General features: G+C 46.7%; 1 protein-coding gene across 3 annotated transcripts in view; it reads right to left on the bottom strand.

Annotated features, from left to right (window-relative positions):
* DOCK5 (dedicator of cytokinesis 5) overlaps positions 1-20151 on the bottom strand; it is a 108169-nt gene that overhangs the window by 75262 nt on the left and 12756 nt on the right. For all 3 annotated transcript variants that reach the window (XM_044437476.1, XM_044437474.1, XM_044437475.1), the window contains exons 3-8: positions 17392-17447; positions 16342-16438; positions 10299-10447; positions 3734-3869; positions 1654-1811; positions 890-971 (exon numbers count right to left, since the gene is read on the bottom strand). In XM_044437476.1, the coding sequence (XP_044293411.1) occupies positions 890-971; positions 1654-1811; positions 3734-3869; positions 10299-10447; positions 16342-16438; positions 17392-17447 (678 nt within the window). The remainder of the gene's footprint in view (positions 1-889; positions 972-1653; positions 1812-3733; positions 3870-10298; positions 10448-16341; positions 16439-17391; positions 17448-20151) is intronic.

Here is a 20151-nt window from a genome sequence, read left to right as displayed (position 1 = left end):
GCATTTTCACTGGTTGTGACCTTTTAAAATGGTTACGGTAACAAAGCAGTGTACCATGGGAGTTAGAGTGCTGGACTGGGGACCTGGGAGATGCCGGTTCTAATCCCTACTCAGCCATGAAGCTCACTGGGGGACTTGGGGCCGGTCGCTCACTCGCACCTACCTCACAGGGTTGTTGTTGCGAGGATAAAATGGAACTAGGCAAACTGCCTTGGGGTCCTCACAAGAGGAAAAAAGGCGGGATATAAAGGCAATAGAGTAGCAAAAGTGGTAGTAACATAAAGTTGGTATCTTTCAGCCACCAGGAGGAGACGTGCTTATTTTATGTTGCCTCTTAACTGACTTTACTCGTTTTTAATGCTGCTTTGGATTGCTGTTTTATGATTGCTGTTATGACTGATATTTTTAAGAAACATAGAAATGCTTTACTGATTTTATTTTTATTCCTGTAAGTTATCCTGACTGCTTTTTAAAAAAGGGTTGTATTAAAGAAATACAATAGCACGATAGCAAAAACATATATTAAAAAGAAAGGTCCTGGATTTTGTATTATTGAGGGTGTAATCCTATTCTTGCCTAGACAGAAATACATCGAGAACGACCCCTTTTCGTCACCTGCTGCTGCAGTGACTTTGTCTTCTTCTTTTTACTGGCTTTGCCAAGGAACACGTGCAAATTGCCTAGGCTGGTTACCGTGCTTGCTGGTCGGCATAGCAAGTTCTATGAAAAACCTCCAAGCTGATATCTTGTCCCCCAGGTCCTGCCCACCTCTTCCTGGAACTGTTACAACCAACCTAGTCAGGCACCAGCGACCAGATCATAACACAAAACACTCTTGTTTCAAGTAGGGCGAAGGGGTGGAATTTCCGAAGGCCAAAACAGGATTTACCGTAAAGACAGCTTGAAGGTTATTCAGCTTTTCAATTTCCTTTGGCATCCCGTTACTTCCCCAACGCACCAGATAGTTTTCACTGCAAAATAATAATGAAGACATGTTGTCACAGTTGTGACATGCAGCTCCTATCCTCACATTTAAGTAGATGCACTAAAGAATGCCCGACTTTGCCAAGGGGCAAAACTGTGCCAAGGCTGAGGCAGTCCATTGCCCATTCGCGTGAAGCAAACCTACTGGTGCTTCTGCATTTCACAGAAAGAAAAACAAGGCGCTTTCATACAATATGAGCCCCGACTGAGATTGCCACTCCAGTCACAGGTAACAACAAACCATGGCTTCCCGCTCTGGAAACAAGCAAGCCAAAGCACTCGCCTTTCCCACCCCACTTCCCCCTGTTTTGCACCGAAAAAGGGGATATGAAAAGCTTCCATGCATTCTCTGAAATAAATGGCCACTTCCCATTTTGCTCAGTTATGAGCAACTCTGGTCTGGCTAGTCTGACTCACGGCCCACCAGTTTCACCTATCCAGACAAGACAGGAAATGGTGGTTGCTACACGCCACCAAGGGAGCCTTCTCAGCTCCTCCACCAGCACGTGAAGGAAACGGGAAGGGAGAACATGGACCCAAGGCTCGGGCCTATCCATTGCCAAACCTGCTGGAGGAATCAACCTCAGGCACTGAAGGTCTGCCTCTGCCCTGCCTTGAATATTGCTTAGGGATCTCATGGTGGTTTGAAACGTTATGCTAAGAACGCACCTAATGAACTTGGACTGATCGGGATCATAGAGGCTCATAAGCAGCTCTGCATCCTCTCCGACGTTGCAGACAAAATTCTTGAAATTGACGTACAGGCTGTACGTGTGGGTTGTGTTGAAGATAGGCTGTCCTCGCAGGTCCACATTCTGCTGGACAGACTTGTGGGGAAGAAGAGATGAACAAGAGAGTGAGTTCTTGGGACAAACAGTGAGGAAATGCCTGCAAACCTCAGTCCATCTGGAAAACAGTCCCTTTTCTTAGCCCCACATTTTAATATGGCTGTTTTGGCTGGAGGCAGAGGATATCCAAAAAGAGAGAGTTTAAAACATCCTTTCTCCAGTGCCTTTGGATCAGCTGGCCAGGAAAGCTGGAAGTTGGAAGCTTTGGGAGAACATCAGATTGGGAGTGGCCAGAAGACAAGTAGAGATTCCTCGTTTAATTGATAATAACTTAGAGAAGCTGAATCTATTTATCTCCCTACCCTGAAAGTGCCTCTGACTAGCCACACAGCAGATACAGATCTTTGCAAGCAAGTATCTATAAATGCTGCAGCCAGCACGTGCTAAACTAACAGGGAGACCTCCCTTCTTTTATACCCACAGGAGCATTGCTGCTATTCTGATCAGAGAGTATGTTACTGTGACACAAGAGTTTCCGCCACAGACAAAGACTAGATGCTTCAGAAATACTGTTTTTAATGCTATCCCCCGAGACTCACAAGAGACAGTCGCCTTGCAAGGATATCAATCATCTCCCCATTTTTTGAATGAAAAGGTATATTTTATGCAGTTTTACCGGGTGCATCCTTGACAGTAAAACCCCTGAAATGAAAGGTACTTCCCACTTGGAAGCTGGCAGAAATTAAGTCCTTGGGGCTACCAGTTAATCAAACACTTCACACAGCACCAGAAAGGACTGTATCGAATCCAGGTGAGAATGCTTCAGTGAAAATCAAGTTGATGGCTTGTTTCTAGGGGTTCCAACTTTTTTGTCCTGCCAGGGTTCCTAAGCTTTTAACAGCTTTGTGACAGTAAACAAAATCTAACAGGTTCAGCTTCTCCCATCACTGCGCCTACATGCTAAGAAAAGCCTCATCTGGGGTACTTATGTCACGCAGATGTTAAGGGCACAAGAGCGCTGTCCCTCAACCATCCACTAGGTCAGGGTTGCTCAACCTTTTCCCCACAAGGGCTGGATTCCATTTTGGAGGCGTTCTCTGGGAGAGTGAGGTCAAAGGCAGACCACCAGAAACAGAGGCTAGGCTGAAATACCAGCTCACTAAGTATTCTGCTAATTGTACATAGTGTAACCACGCGCGAGTGCTGTCTTTACTCTTGCATATGCACAAGGGGGCGCTATGCAAACCAGGACTATGGCGCTCCAGGAAGAGGGACTTCAAACCTTCCCCACCCCCCCACCCCCGGCTGGCGGGGTGGTACAGTGCTAGAGGTGAAACCTGGGAAGGGGACATTTAAAGAGCCCTTCCAGGATCACGTGGTCCTAATGTAAAGCCAGGTGCATGTGTGCAAGATGAAAGACTAGCAGAATGGTTTTAAGCCTTAGCTGAGTCATTTCAACCTTTTAGAGTGGGGGGAAATACTAGGCAAAAGCTGGGAAACACCGAATGACTGGTGCTCAAGGAAAGGGGGTCAGATCAAGAGATGGGGGTGTGACCATCTGGAGAACACTGGGGGCTGGCTTGGACTCCAGAAAGGCCAGAAGTGGTGGTCCGTCTCCCCCCCACCGCCCAAGAGATTCTGTGTCCCTGTTCTAGGCAAAGGACTGGATCCACTTTGAAGAGTGGCTGAGGTTGGCTGAGAAAGCGGCGTGAGCTCATGGGAGAAAGCTTCCAAATTAATCTGAGACAAGCAAGAGACAGCTTTCCCATCTCAGATTTTAATAGAAAGCACTGAAATACGGACTGATCCCATCCTGTCATTCTGGAAAGAGGTGTGGATTCTTCAAACCACTGCAACTTGCATATTGCTCTCAGCCAGCTCACCTCTGAAAACCCAGCTGTTTGGCATTCCTTGTGTGCAAGCACCCCAGGGAGAAACTACATGGTATCTCAGACGCATACCTTTTCTTCTTGGATTCGTTCATCGATTCTTTTCGATGCTGTCTCGTGTGCTTTAAAGAGTGCTATTGTGCTAGTAGCATCTGGATCCAGGATGTTCCCATTATCATCTCGCACCACCAGGTCCAGCCCCAAGATCCTTGCAGGAACCCAGAAAAACAAGGAATACAGACAAGGGCAAGGAACAGAAATTTCATCTCAGTTTACAAATACCTGAAAAATGCCCGGATTTGCATTCACATTCACAAAACACATACTTGAAAATACACAACTTGCTCTGATATGTCAGTTTTGAAAAATGCACTCATGCACAATTCAAAATCCTCAGCTTCCTCAAATTACAGAAATTTTGAAAAATGCACTCTTTCAAAACACACCACTTTCCAATATGGGCACAGTTTGAAAAAGGAACAACTCAAAATGCACAATTTCCTGAACATGAACCACTTTTCCAGTTTAAACCAACTGAAAAACAAGTTGCCCATCAGAACAGAAGTGAGCCAAACCAAAATTGGAGAACTTCAGTGAGCATAGCTATCTCCTGTTCTCCCATCTGTAAGTATAGAGCATGGATTAATATATGGGAACTTAAATTCCAGGGAAAGTCCCACGTACTCGTAGTTTGCCTGCAGTTTGTATTTCTGCTAGAATTCTGTTTCTAGCACATCTTAGTAGAAACCTGAAGATTTCCCCCCTCCAAAGCATTTTCAGCACTGTTTTGGTGCTTTCTGGATCAGTACATTTTTACTGCTGCTGTGTTTTATTTTGGTGTGATGGGGGGGATTTTTTTAAATCTCTGCTACTGGTTTTATCTTGGTTTTATTATGTGCTGATTTTACATTGTTTCCATTCTATGTTCAGAATGTATTGTATGCAGTTCAGAGAACATGGCTTATTGGGCAGTTAAAAATCACCAGGACACATTTGAGATGAAAAAGTCAACACTGCACATTTTAAAAGATGCTGCAATCTACTCTAGACATTTAGATTCTACAACCTGAAAATCTCCACCTGCTGCCACCAAAATAAACTATGCTAATTACATAAAATGTATGTACGCTTTGTTACTCTAGGAGGACAAAGGGGTGCCAGAGCCAAGACTGGAAACAGCTCTGACCTTGGAACTGGTATTCCAAGCTTGGATCCCTTTCCCCCTCCTGGTCCAGGGTCATAAAGGAGACATCCCAGGGTGTGTGTGTGTGGGGGGGGCAGACATTCCTGCTTGTTAGATTAAATTCTGGTTGTTATACGAAACATTTTAGGAGTCAATCCTACGAGTGCTTAAGATGGACAAAGCCCTAGATAGCCCAGCATTCCCCAGCCAGGGCCAAGCTGCCAAATGAAAAAGGCCTCAGTAGTTACAACCCACCTTGTCAGTGGGGCCAAAGCCCAAGCTGGCAGGGGCAAGTGAGGTTATTACCATTTTAGGCATACTCAGAAGTAAGCAGGTCGAGGTTTCTGCGTGTGTGCTCAGAAGGAAGGACTGCATCACTCAGCTGTGCTTCCCAATAGCATCTTAATTACCAAGCCTCTGCATGAGAGGTGTTCTGCCTTTCAAATGCACATCCTTGCCTTTGATGGGCTGGATGCCCCTTAATTTCCTTAGGTGAACTCCACCAGAAAGCTTACCCTAAACCACTTGTATTAAGAAACAGCAAGGAGATTTTTAGTTTTAGTACAAATTGATAGTCTAAGTCCTAACTTGCATATGATAGTAATATGTTCTATACCAGGGCTTTTATAATTTATATTTTCACATGAAATTCATTGCAATGGCTGTTAGATGTTGTTTAAGCCTGGGTTATTTATATATATATTATGATTAAGACCAGTAGCATTTATTTAATAGCATTTGTTTTTCGGTGCCAGGCAAAGACGTTTTTAGTCAAATGTCATTTTAATTGTTAATAGTATTTATTCATTTTATTCTTTGGCCAGGGCGACTTAATTTATACTGTTAATTTATATTATTTTAAGGAAGTTTATTTATGTCTGTGAGCCACCCCGAGGCTTCGGCGAATGGGGCGGGATAGAAGTTTTCTAAATAAATAAATAAATAAAATGTATTACACTGGGTGTTTGTCTTTTTGAAATGTATACTTTTGCATTGTTTGAACAAGCATTTCCTTTGATAAACAGCTCCCTTGAAAATGTGCCAAGAATCCAAAGATACCATCAGTTAGAGTTCTTGGCACTGTCTCGTACAGCTTGCTTTACCGTGGTTTGGGAATGGTTCAGAGGAAGGCAAAGGAGACCTGAGAACAGAGAATGGGCTCAACCACTGTTCACACATGTAGGAAGACCTTTGGATATGATCCTGCAATTCCCGATTCCAGTTACTATGTTTTGAAGATCTTTAATTCACATATCCGGTGTTTTTTCTGCCACAGACAAAGACCAGACAGAGTCTTCCCCAATCTGTTGCTGTCCAGATGTTTTGAAAACAACTCCCAGTAATTCCTGACCATTACCATAGTGGTGGGGCTGATTAAAGTTGCAGGCCAAAGCACCTGGAGGGGCTAAGGGTGGAAAAGGTGGAACCGGCAACTTATTTGAACATACTTCTACCAAGACTTACGGAGAGCGTGGCGGTGCAGCAGAAAAGACCATTTTGAGGTCGGAATGGGCCATGGGACATCCCCACCATGCCATGAATGGGGGTCCCAGATGCCCTCACTTACTCTCCCACTCCATAAATGACCATCTTTGCAGGAAGATGAATGGTGGGACTCTCCAGAAAACAGCAATGGAGGGGGCACCACCAGTGGTAACCGAGGAAGCATGTCTTCAATGAGGTTTTCTGAAGACCACCAGGTGAGTGAGAGCAGGTGGGGTCAAGAGCATGCGGACTGCAAGGCTTGCCTACACACCTGAATTGGGCACTTTAAACTGTCCTGCAGATGAGCTCCACCTGCAGAATTGTCATATTACCGTGCTGGCTTGGGGTGATGCAAAGAGTAGTCCAACAGCATCTGGGGGGTGCCAGGTTGATCTACGTGACTTCTAATTGTCCTCCACCAGCTATGTTTAGATACTTTGAGCTGAGGGAGATGGAAACCAAGGTCCCATCTGGATGCCAGGAAGCACCTCCTGACAGTTAGGACCCCGAGGGTGTGGAATGGGCTTCCACGAGAGGTCGTGGAGGCCCCATCGGTGCGGGTGTTCAAGGATGGGCTGGACGTGCACATGGTGGGCATGTCGTGAGCAGAGCCGGCTGGTGCCAGAGGTCAGACTAGATGGCCCGGGAGGCCCCTTCTGACTCGCTCTGTTTCTATGTTTCTATGAAACAAGCGTGCACATTTGGTAGCTGCAAGTCAATGCGGAGGAGAACAACACAACCAACCAGGAAGGAACACAGCTGTGCTTTTGTGGATGACAAACACGGCACCTCTTTTGCTGGGTCCAGCATGTCATTGCTCCAAAGCCAACACCCACACACACGGAGGCAGGTTCTACAGGTCACAAGTAGGAAGCACAGAAAATACTCATTTGGTAGGATTTGGAAATATCCCCATGTTTCAAGTTCTTAAGAACCGAGCTCTCTGCCACCTGTTCACAATGCTGGCAGCTTGGCATGCAAACAAAGCTGTGCTTGGTCTGTGGATGTGCTGCTCATCTCAGAATCGAGCGTGAAATCAAACTGCCTGAACATTTCAGTTGCAGAGGGGATACTTAGCAGAATGAAGGGGAAGCAGAGCAAACGTCCAAAAATAAAAGGGTGCACATGCAGAAATAACCCTTCACACTCCAGAAGTCTCACTGTGTGGGGCGACATGTGCTTATTTCTGCCTGCTCGTATGACCTTGGCGAGACCCATGGGTGGAAATGTATGCCATGTGTACGTTCTTCCCAGGGCTGAAAAACACCAGTCTGCAAGCAGGGACCAGGCAGCCCTGTTAAGATCGTTGGGAGATAGACAATGCAAAGGGATTTCACAAGTGAAATGTAAAGATCCAAACCATTATTTATTCCAGTAAGATTAAATAATGTTATTCTTTTCCCTGCCTGCCAAAGCGGGGAAAAACACTTTCCCCTTTTCTCCCCAAATTAATGGCCTGCAGGCACATCTCTAAATGATCCAGAGATTCACTGGACCCGGATGAGGCATTCCGTTGCCCTGAGTGATTTATTTTATTAAAAAATGATATCCCACCTTTCAGAACAAAAGTCGTCCTCCTGGTGGCTTACAAGTGATATGAGAAAGGCATTTGATTGTGTTCATCAGGCACTCCAAGGGGATGATAGCTTCCACACCCATTAGAAAGACCCTCACGATGCAGCCCTGTGCATGTTTAGACAGGACAAGACACTGCAACCAGCAGCTTGCCTCAGGCACCAGTGGCTGGCGAATACTGGGAACCGGCGGGCTTTTTTCTGTCTCAGCTTGCACAAGACTGCACCTTTAGTCCACCTTCTGGGTTGTAAGTAAGAGAATGGACTGCTTCTTGAAGAAGAAATGCTTCTGTCTGTCTTTCTTAACCCAGATGCTCCAGTTTCCTTCTTACTATCTTCTTACAAGCAGAAACTAACGCACAACCCCTCAAGCTAATTCATTAAGTAACCTGCACAACTAAGACATTTCCTTTGTGCACGTTACACTTGGGCATGCAATTTGCAAACAGAAAGCTTACAGTTATATTAGAGTTACAAACGGATACAACTGTATAACTGTAACATTAAACATTTCAAATAGTGTAAAGAAATAAAGTAACCCAAGGGAGTAGCAGCAGCAACAAACTATAGTGGAAGAATTAAAAGGATAATGCCACTGAAATTCCGATCATCACTTCAATGAGAAGCAGGTTGAAATAAAAAGATCTTTTCATTCAAACCCGATTTAAAGAAGCAGGAAGAGAGACACGTAATTCCTTCAGTTCCAGACACGCGAAGCAGCCCTTGGAAAGGCCCTGCTGCTGGCACTTGCCGATCCTGGCAGGGCTCACCAGCAGGGCCCGCCTGCCGTGTGATGCAGGGTGCCAGCACTAACACTTCGAGCCCCAAACGGCTTGGGGCCATTATCTGGTTATCTGAAGGATCAGCTCCTCCCATATGTACCTACCCAGACCCTGAGGTCGTCTTTGGGGGTCCTTCTCCAGGACCCCCTTGCAAAGGAAGTCAGGTGGGTGGCTACCAGGAAGAGGGCCTTTTCGGTTGTGGCACCCCTGTTTTGGAATGAGCTCCCCAAAAAAGTGCACCTGGCACCCACTTTGTATTTTATTTTATTTTATTTTTTGGCCAGGTGAAGACCTGTTTATTTTCCTGGCATTTTAACAATCTGACTCTTAAACTTTGTTTTTATATCCCATTTCATTTCTGCATCACTGTTACGCTTCTGTGCTGCATAATAGCAATTGCAGCTATGTTTGTTATTTTAATGCTTCTGTGTGTCTTTTTAATATTTTTAACCGCCCAGAGAGCCTCAGCTAATGGGCAGTATATAAATGAATTACTTAAATAATGCATAAATAACCCATAAAAATGATGGATAAAGGAGATTGGCGGTAGAGAATTAAGAAGGTAGACCAGTGGGCTGCCAAGAAGTGAAGGATGAGGCATTTAGAACATCAACAAGGCCATAATCGCAGACCCTTGGTCCAAGTTCAAAACATTTATAGAAAGACTGAATGGATGTGATGAGCCCTCTGGAAGTGGAGCTTTGCTTGAGGAGCGGTAACGCCACCCCTTCCAAGGAACACAGGGAACTGCCTGGTCCTTGTGCGCTGGGACTAGCAGCTGTTTTCCCAGATCTAACCAATTGCCTGGATTGGATCGAGGCGCTTCTGCCCACAAAGCTGATGTTCCACCACCAAGCTTTGGTTCCCCCTCGACAGCTTCTCCCCCTCTGCTGCTCCACCACAAGCAGCAGGGGTGGAACAGAGCTGGCAGGACCAAGAAAGCTGAACAGAGAAGCAAACCCCAGACTGGCATCCCAAAGAAAGAAAAACGGAGGAAGCACATTCTCGATGTGTTCAGATGAAAGGCTTGTGGCAAAGGGGCTTCCGAAGATGCTTCTCCACAAAGGGAACCAGCACGCAAGCCAGGCGCCAAGTTAGTTCCTTTCACTCATTCATTCCTTGCATTTCTGTGCCACCCATAGCCAAAGCTCTCTGGGTGGTTTACGAGAAAGTGTTAAAGCAATAACATACAATAGATAAAACATTAGCTAGAATTAAAAATTAATTTTAAATAGCATAAATTATATTAAGACCATAACAAGACTCAGCCAAGAATACAGGAAAGGCATCTAGATAATCATGTCAGGCCCCTGAATGACCCAGGAGGTCTTTAAAGGCTTCTGCAAAGCGGGACATCTTAACCTGGTGGCAGATTTGGTGCCAGGTGAGCTGCAGCATGGAGATTATTCCAAAGATGGGGGGGCCACCACAGAAAAGACCCTCCCAATAGTTGCCACCTTCTTACCTCTCAAAGAGTTGGCACTGGGAAGAAGATCCCAGAGGTTGAGCTGATTCTAAGAGCGGCACACAATCCAATGCCTTCTGCGGTGATCCATACTCAGACTCCAGCTTGAAGATGGGAAAGGCAGTGTAGTAACAGAAAATGAACTCACCTGTTGCCGTAGTCTATTTTGGCCGTGACTTTCTTCTTGAGCTCAGCCAGCTCATCTTTGGGGAGTGTCCCCGAGAGGATCTGGGATCGCCACTCAATGAGGCTATAGGTCATCTGCTGCACATGGCGGAAGAGGGTGGTCTTGTTCTCCTGCAGCGGACAGGATGTGAGAAACAGCACTCAAAAGGGGGACAGCAAAATCTCCCTACGCTTACGGAAAACCCACAGCCTTCCAGAGTTCCAACATCCTCATCCAAAGGACTGCGCCAATGTTGAAGCAAAGGAGATCTCCAGGAGGACGGAGGATGCAGAAATAGATACTCCGATCCACCAGGATCCTTCGTATACCAAGCCCCGCGTTCTCTTCTTCACAGTGGCCAACTAGATCCACTGGGGAGTTCAGAAGCCGGGTACACATGCAACAGACCAGGCGTGGGAAACTGTGGGAGGTGTGGATGGAATGACTACCTGTGGACCAAACGACCTCAGCAGGTAAAGCGAAAGGAGATGAAGCACCTTTGTTCAGCACTCGCAGGCACTTCTGGATGAGTGCTCTGTTCCTCCTCCCACTTGGAATCCTCATTATCTCCGACTTGTAATCGGAGAGAACAAGGACATTTCCCTGCTCCACCTTCTCCTCAATCCACAGTCACTTCCAGGAGGAAGGGAAACCCAAGCTTCTACAGGCCAGGTTTATTCGCATGGGCTGGAGGATCCCCACCCTTGCAAAAGACTCCTTCCCTTTGGTTTGCCCCCCAGCAGCTTCTGCCTCTTGGCACATTTCCTCCTAGCAATGCTATTCCTGTTCTTTACCTTCTCTAAGAGCAGCTAATAGGCCTCTTCTACTCATCTCCTTTTAGTGACCACAACCACTCTGGGGCAGAGAATCAAGAAGTTCTGGACGTCCTCTGTCCAAATTACTAGAAGATCCTGATCCGTAACACTCCGAGCGTGAAAAAATCTTTCTATCCACTGCCACCACAGTTCACAACTCATGTTAAGACTCCTCATAATAGCCTTTCTCAGCCATGTTCACCGAGATCTTTGGCTGGAGACACCGGACTTAAACCGGAGAATTGATACCCACATGCAAAGCACGTGTTCTTCCATGGTCACTCCACTTTCTCCTCCAGAGAAGCTAGGGTGGGATTTGGAAAGAGGAGCCCTGCAGCATGGGGGTAAAGTACATGACTTCTTCCGCCTTGAAACTCTCCACCCCCTATTCAAAATCATATTTCCTGCAGTGTCTTCTCAGAAGATGAAAATTCCACTGGGAGCTTCCGTCCCGGATCTCACCTGTAGCCATGTGCAAGGGCCTTTGGGAACAGCAGTATTTTAATTTTGTTCCAAAGATTCATACACTGCCCTTTGTCCTATTAGATTCCAGAACATTGCACAACATGAAGAAATGTAATAAACACAGAAAGATAAAAGAGCAAAAGATACAATCTGTGCAGGAATCTAATGCTGCTTGCTGCATTAAAGAGAAGTGGAAAAAGTCTACGTGACTGTATGGCTCATTCTTAAGTGGTGAACGGAATTTTCAACTGGAAAAAACAGCCATTACGGAGCAAGAGTCAGGATCCAACTTAAGGACCATTCTCCTTGCTGATGATTGTCTCAAAAGGGCTGTCCAAAGTAGTGAAAGGAGGACTAAACTCCAGGCATTTTTAAAAATACCAGGTGCACTGCAGAGTGATTTGAATATGCACATTGCAGATTTCCTGCACCCTCATTTGTAATGGATCACATAAGACATGGCAGAACTGCATGATCATGGGCAGAAAGAATTTCTCCCAGGATGAGCTCTTTGAAGATACCGCTTCTTCCTTCCAATCCAGGCAGCACAGGAAACAAGCAGCATTCTGTGGCAGAGTCCTTGCAGGACTCTACCACTCTCAAGTACACAGATTTTTTCCCCCTGAACGATCTCTTGCATATAGAAAAGCTTTTCTATAGCCTGAAAGTGTCTGATTTGGCCTCATCTTGGAAGCTAAGCAGGATTGGGCCTGGTTGAAATCAGGATGGGCAACTCAAATGTTGAGAACAGCCCAGAGTGCTTCACCTAAAGGCAGTATAAATATATAATGTAGCAGCAGCAGCAGCAAAATGATATCTTTCGGGGAAAAAACAAAAGCTTCCTGCATCTAGAAAATTAGCACAATGAGAAATTTTCATGGTTGATTTTGAACACTGAACATTGATTTTATTGAATTTTGTTTTAAAGTGGGAGAGAACGTTAAATTTAAAACACACCTCAATTATTTAAAAACATAATGTTTAAACAGTATTTTGGATTTATCATTTACTTCTTTTATCCTTCACTTTCTTTCTTGTTTTTTTTTTTCCTGTTGGTTTTTAAGGTGCGGTGCATTGCCCAGAGAACACTGGTTGTTGGATAGTGGAAAGAGCAACCTGGTGGTTTCCAGGCGGCATTCTCAGGGCCTGTGAGATTTTTCAGTGTCCTGCTCCCAAAGGGTGTAGGTGCCGTGACAACTTCAGGAAGGGGATTCTAGAAGCCACTCCCTCCTCCCACCCCCACCTCATTGTAGCTCCCACATAAAAACCAGAGCGCCTGCTTTCCAAGAGCACAAAATCTGAGACCCTTGTAGAGATCAAAGGAGGGGCATTTGGAGGGTGCAGAGGTGAGGTTACGAAGAGCCCTGTAGCCTTACCAACCGCAGCACCATATCTCCTCTAGCTGGGCTCAGAGTCTTGTCTAGATAAAAGATGGCAGGAAGGTAAAAATCCACCATTCTTCCTGTCCGGCCAGCAGCAGCCCAGCTCAGAAGCCTCCAAGCAGAGGCTTCTCTCTGGTGGAGTGGGCATCCCTAAAAAGCTGAATGGATGGATAGATGCAACATGCTCTCCTGCACAATGAGCTCAAAGGGCCAACTACGGGCCCAACTGAGCATCCCAACATGTTGTAAGTCCCTCCTTCCTGTTCACACGATTGCCCTTCCAAAGAGAAATTCAACAGCATTCACTTCTGTTTTAGATTAATGCAAACGTTCCATACTGTCTGAAAAGAAGCAAACTGAGGTTAATCTTCTCTCTGGTTAGTGGAAACAAGCTAACTTCAAACCATCCTGTATGAACCTGGCTTGTTTCAAAGACGCCTGGTTAAAATAAATTCTCAGTTTAGGGGTGAACAGAAAATAGAAGTGGAAATTTGTACTGTGCCCATAGTGTTGTGAAGGAAGAAAGAGATTGAGCCAGGGGGAAGTGGGGGGGGGGGGTTGGATTCTGTCACGGAAAGAACAGATTCCTGGGAGAGACCTGAAGGAGAAGAGAGGGAAGCCACCTTGCGATGGCCAGGCAGTGACTTGCATTTGTGGACTGAACCAAGGCTTCGCAGTGCTCCAAGCAGAACCTTGCCGTGGGGTCTGCTCACATATTCAGCCGTGGATCAAGCCAGGCATCCACAGGCAGAAAACCGCCGCTCTGTCTGCTCACAGACACCCCTGCCACGACCTCAGCCACTCCTGGGTTGCACTGCACTTTCTAAAGTGCACGGAATTCCTCTGACGGTTGCAAAGTGGTTCACCCCCTCCCAGCTCCCAGGCAGCGCTAAATGCACGAGGCTTGGCAGGCTGGAAAACTGCCAGTGCAAGCAGCAGAGGCTCCTGCTGAGCAAGGGGGAGCTTGCAAGCAAGGCCCTGATCGTAAGCTGATCTTTCCTCCAAGGGCACAGATGGGAATCTGGAGGCTGGGCTGAAAAGCCGCTGGTTTTAAATCCCATGCTCAGACTCCGGGCTTCTATTCCTTTCTCTTCTCTGTTTCAACAGCTCTGGGGTATAGCAGTTACAACTGCTGGACTGCAACTCAGGAGATCCGGGTTCCAGTCCTGATCAGCTGTGAAGCCCACTGGGCGACTTTGGGTCAGTCACCGACTCTCTGCCTGGCCTACCTCCCAGGACTGTTGTTGTGAGGATGAAATGGGGAGGAGGAGAACCTTGTGCACTACCTTGGGTTCCTTCCAGGAGGAAGGAAGCCTGGATAGAAACGCAGCATGACAAGGGCTTAAGCTGGGTGGTCTCCTTGGTATAAAGCAGGCTGGGAGGATAGTCCCACCCTGACCAGTCTGGTCTCATTACGGCACTTCTGACCAACCCTCAGCTTTGCAGGCCCGCCAGCTATCAGTCCCTTAATTGTTACCCACTATGGGGTTATGAAACGTTCAGGTTAGATCATCTTGTTTCACTGTGCCTTATTTCCTCGTTCTTTTTTCCTAATGTGGGTTAGGCGCAAGTCATAATCATAAAAATGCTGATCCAAAATAAATACATTTCAAATTTCAGATGCCAAATATACTGGCTGGGGCACACACGCCTAGCTTCTCCAAGAGTTTACATCTGCAGTGTTTCCTCCAGCCTTGAGCAAGTCCTTGCCCAGGAGAAAACAAATATATGGGCTGGTTCCTAATGTGCCTAATCCTTGCATTTCAAATAATCCCCCACTGAGAAAGCCACTCAGTTGAACAAAAGAGTGCCAGGGAGGAGAAAAAAAATATTTGCATAGCTTCAGAAGGTCTGCACTGAGATTCTGTGGAGATATTTTGGCTACGGGAGAAGGCTCAGAGGTGAAATGCAGCAAGTACGAAGAGAAAGAAGTCACAAGTCGCATGCAATGAGAAAGAAGAGGTCACCCTTTCCCTCTTGTTTAAAAATACCTAGAACAAGAGTGCAAAACCTCAGCCTGGAGGTGAAATCTGGTCCAGGTGGCCCTTCTCCCTCCCCCTAGTTTCCCCCTTCTTTCTCCAAGCCCTGCTCATAGAGTGTTGTGACCCTCACTCTAACAGGCTGAGTGCTCATCTCCAACATTCAGCAACTGGCTGGTAAGAGTTTTAAGCTGAAACCTGCTGCCAGTGTTGGCATCCTCTCTGCAGCCCTGCCTGGTGTCCTCCGATAACTGCTCTGTAATACAATCTGGCCAAAGGGATGCCACATCCCTGGCCTAGAGCAAGGTTGGACGGAAGAGGGAGTGTGGCCCACTGGTGGAATGTAACTAGAAGGGACCTCACCTCAAAGCCCTTCCATCCCCCAGGAAGGAAGGAATCAGAGACTGGAGATGATGTGTTTCTTGCCTTGGATCCTGGAGTGTCACTACCAAGAGCTCCGGGTGGCCTGAGGCAGCTCCCAGTGCTTCTCAGTGGCTCCTAGTGGGCCACTGAGGGCCCGGGGGTTTCTCCAATTCCTTTCTTGAATGCTGGTGCCAGTGAAAACTTGCCATGACCACAGCAGTAGGGGAAAGGGTTAACCTCTCCCTTCACCAACTACGGTGCCCATCCACCCCTCCCGTGGCTTTGTTCACACTGCACTGCATTCATTCAATCGCCCCTGCTGGAATGCCATGCTTCCAATCCAAATTGGACCATGAGAGTAAAAACAGCAGGCAAGTCTCCACAACATGTTCTGCAACTCGTGTGACATAGAAACATAGAAACAGAGCGAGTCAGAAGGGGCCTCCCGGGCCACCTAGTCTGACCTCCGGCACCAGCCGGCTCCACTCACGACATGCCCACCATGTGGATGTCCAGCCTATCCTTGAACACCCGCACTGATGGGGCCTCCACCACCTCCCCTGGAAGCCCATTCCACCCCTCGGGGTCCTGACTGTCAGGAAGTGCTTCCTGGCATCCAAATGGGACCTTGGCTCCCTGAGCTTTGCTCCACTGGAGTGCGTCCTGCCTTCCTCTGCAGGGGAGAACAGGTCTCTACCCACCTCCGTGTGACACCCCCTCACATACCTGTATGTTGCCAACATATCCCCTCTGAGTCTCCTCTTCTCCAGACTGAAGAGACCCAGTTCCCTCAGTCTCGCCACATACGGCGTCCCCTGCAAACCGGCCACCAACCTTGTGGCCCTAAACTTTGTTCTGGAGCAGCAGAAACAGCTGGGCAGATGCATAATAGACTTCCAGGCCAATCAGTCACAGTGTTCGGTTAACACAGAGACACGTTTCCTCTTTTTCCTAAAATACCCCAGCTGGTAAAGTTGCTCCGTCCCCAAAATGCAACGGAAAGAGAATCAGGGCTACTCACCACATACAGTCTGTGCCAGATAACCACCCATTCCCGTAGGGTGGAGGTGAGTTCTTGGACCAAGGGCAGTTCACTAGGAATGACTGTCTCGTGTTGTCTAAAGAAAGGGGGCGGGAGAAAGAATTACATGATTACTGATCAGTTCTGTCAGCTAAGCCCTAGAGTGTTTTCTATATGTGCCCCCTGTCAGAAAGGAACATCAATGCTTATTGGAGTAATTTAAGGAAAGGAACTAGACAGCATAGCTTCTATAATACTACAAACTGCAGAATGACTGGCTTCAAACAGCAGGATAATCCACATGCAATCAGGCTAAACCCAGCTTCACTAACAGCCATGGGTTGAAAACCATGAGCAGCCCAAGAAATGAGCTCATGGGTCGTTGATGGATAGTGAACTGTGGGCTGTTTGAACAATGGAATTCAGAAAACATGGTAAGTCACATTTCAATAACCCACCGTTCAACAACCAGCACTCAACTCATACTCAGCCCTGGAAGGTGGGTGAGCGCGTGTCTGAACCCACTCAGTATAACTTCTAATACAGAAGCCTGTCATGATTTGGAAGTAATTGTGTTTCTAGGCCTCAAGCTTGCGGGTGTGGGGGAGAGATTTAGAACCCAGTTCCATAAAATATTTGCACATATTGATTTATATTTAAGTATGCAGATACAGAAATCAGTTCTAGAATTTATTTACTTGTCACAGGTGGCAAAGACAGCTAATTCATTTCTCATCCAAATAATCTCAAATACAATATTGGTCAATTAATTTGCACCCAGCTGAGATTATCCCAAAGAAATGAACTGATTTTCCTAACCTTAATTGTCATATAGAGATTGGGAGAGGGGTTTGCAGCATATGGAAGGAAAGTAACCTCTCCCCTTCGCAGCTAAGATCTCCTTTAAAAATACCCCCAGCATGGAAATTAAGCTAAGGAAAAAGCTTTTGCATCTCAGGGTTCTGGGGAATAGAGCAGGGACCCTGTGAAATAGATCTGGGCTTCAAGGTCCATGCCAAGCAACAGCTCTACTCATTGCAAACAATTTACCCGCCATCCTGCACTGTAGCCTCTTTCAGATGGATGTATGTTGATGGAAAGATGCCCTGTGAAAAAGACAAAACAATCCCTTTATCAAAAGGAGGGCCAGACGTTTAGGAAACTGTCAAGACAAGCATGCAGAGACAAGCAAGATGCACCACAAAAACAGAAACATATAGCAGTTCTCCGGAATTTTTAAAAAAAGGAACTTGATCACCTCAACTTCTCAAGATCAGTGCGTATTTTAACTTTTCAAATCTTAAGATACAGGTGCACATTTGGTTACATTTTTATTAATAGTAAGAGCTTAAAAACGCCTAGAAGAGCTGCTCACAGATTAATACCCAAGGTCAATTGCGTCTGTGAGCTTACAGTCTCAACGACAAGAGGCACTCGGAAAAAGAAATGGCCGCGGAAGAGGAAGAGGCAGAAAGCACTGAGACACCATGCCTGCAAGTGATGTAGTACTTCAAGGCATGTAGTGCGGCTGGGAGCAGGGGAACTGAATGGTGGACGATGCTTCGGTGAGGTCCTCTTTCCAATCTGTTGCACCTTGCCAGGTGGTTCGAGTGTTTGACTGGGGACCCGAGAGAGTCGTTTCCTTACTAGGATGCCACGACCAAGAAGACCTCTCTGACCCTTGCTCCATCTCCTCCTCCTTCACCTCCCTCCCCACCTCTAATTGTCTCCTACACAGGTGGCCACTCACATATCATTCAAAAAGTAGGCAAAGCAGAGCACATGTTTAAATAAAATTGCTCATATAAAGCAACACACGTTGCTATAATTCAAGTACAAATCCAGCAGAGATCTTCCCACAGTAGGGAAGGCCGCTCTTGGGGGCCAGGTATTGATGGGTCTATTCAAGGCCCTTCCAGTTTTTCCCCTCTTGGGTTCAGGATGGACACCCTTCAACCAGAAGCACATCCAAAACAGAGGACTACCCTTGGACAGCCTTTCAAACAGAGGACTGTTCTAAAGAAAAAATAAGACAAATGGCCACCTTACCACTGCCAGACAGCTATTGCATGCCAACTCTCCCAGTGTTTTTTTTAAAGGGGGGGGGAGGTTAAAAGCAGCTGCCAAGGGGGCCAATTTTGATCAAGGCCCCACATAAGGGAAAAGGAGGGGATCACACTCCACCCAGTACCAACACCCTGATCCAGATCTCCCACTCTGGAGCGGCTGTTAGCCATACTGGAGTGGAGAAAGAAGGTAACAAAATGGTACAAGTTGTGCTTTCTCCACTCTGTGCACACAACAAGCAGAAAAGAGCCAGAGGAGTTAGGGAAGGATCTGCAATAAGTCCCACGGAGTTCAACTGAACCCCCAAGTAAGTATGCAGCAGAGTGGACCCTTAAATTAGCAGTGCCTGCAACCTCTACTCCCACATCTAGACATGGACAAAATTGTGGACAAAACTGAATTGTGTCTCCCTTTTTAAATTGTGAGGGGGGAAACCCCAGTAGCCTTTGCAGAGATCATACTAATGTGTGTGTTAATTCGGGGTGTTAACCCGGATCCTGCTCCAGTGGGGACGATCCAAGAGCAAGTGTTCCAAGCAGGATCTGCTCTTTTCTCAAGCAGTCTGAATGCTACGCAAAACCTCAGCATTGCAGCAGCTCTTCCTCTTCCTCTTCCAGTAACTTCCTGCTGGTGCTCTGGCCAGTTCAACCAGAGAGGCATGGCTCTCTTCCCAACACTCTGACCACATAACCCACCCAGCTCACTAGCTTCTCGCTGACTAGTTCTTGGCTTCTTCCGCCTGAGGCAGCAATAAGTATTTAAACCATTTGTCTGTGTGGATGCATCTATGTCACCATGATCACCAGAAAATGAAGGCCCTCTGGATTCCCATCGAAGCAGAATTTTTAAATCATGGAATCCTGCAATCACAAGGCTAAGGATGTCTGTGTTTTGTTAAACTTGTTCCATCTGCATTTTGTGGAATGCTGTCTTTCATACTGCCACCCACTCCTGAGAGCAGTGTTTGCAGAATTTCATCCCCTTGCACTAGTGTACAATAGTGTTAAGTTGCATTCCCAAAGGCACAACTGCACACGGCGCAAGCAAAAGAAGAAGAAAAAAGCCTCCTTCAGAATTGATGCGACTCAGAAAAAGTTGGTCTGCTGAGAGGGCCATGATCTGGTTTCTTACAAATCTGAACTCATTTGAATCCACTGCAGTGTTCTCAACAACGAGGCCAGAATCTGGCTCCTGTATTTGCCAGACGTCTTCACCACGCTCAGCCCCAACTGCAAAGAAAGCTAAGCTGGGATGGAGTCACCGAACGCTCAGGAACACGAGCGGCTTCCTTGTGCAAACTTTGCCAGCTGTGTAATTCTTTGCGCAAATTACGCAAAACCCCACAGGTCACGTGTGCAGGCGTAGCTGCTTGATCTCATTTCCTGCCAGATGCCCACATGGACGCTCAGTGTGAGGTGGGCTTAAGGAAGAGACAACAGGTTGGAGCCAGGGCAGCCGAGTTAAGGAAATTCAACCGATTCCCACCACATCCGTATTCTCAGGCACCACTAGCTGGAGCTTGCACTGGTAGCAGATTAGCATGGTGGAACTGATGGAAGCATTTCGGACAACTGGGAAAAATCAGATTTCCCATGCCTCTCTCTGTTTACAAAAATTGCTGCAAGCACAGGAAAAGTCAGGTTACTTACCTGTAACTGTCGTTCTTCGAGTGGTCATCTGTGCAGTCACACATAATGGGTGCATCACACATAATGGGTACTGCGCCTGCGCAGTGCCTGTTGC

This window comes from Varanus komodoensis, unplaced genomic scaffold, assembly GCF_004798865.1.
Source record: "Varanus komodoensis strain SLA01 unplaced genomic scaffold, ASM479886v1 scaffold30, whole genome shotgun sequence".
NCBI classification, from domain to species: Eukaryota; Metazoa; Chordata; class Lepidosauria; order Squamata; family Varanidae; genus Varanus; species Varanus komodoensis.
The sequence above is the reverse complement of the archived record's forward strand: the minus strand, read 5'-3'. Positions and strand labels throughout refer to the sequence as shown.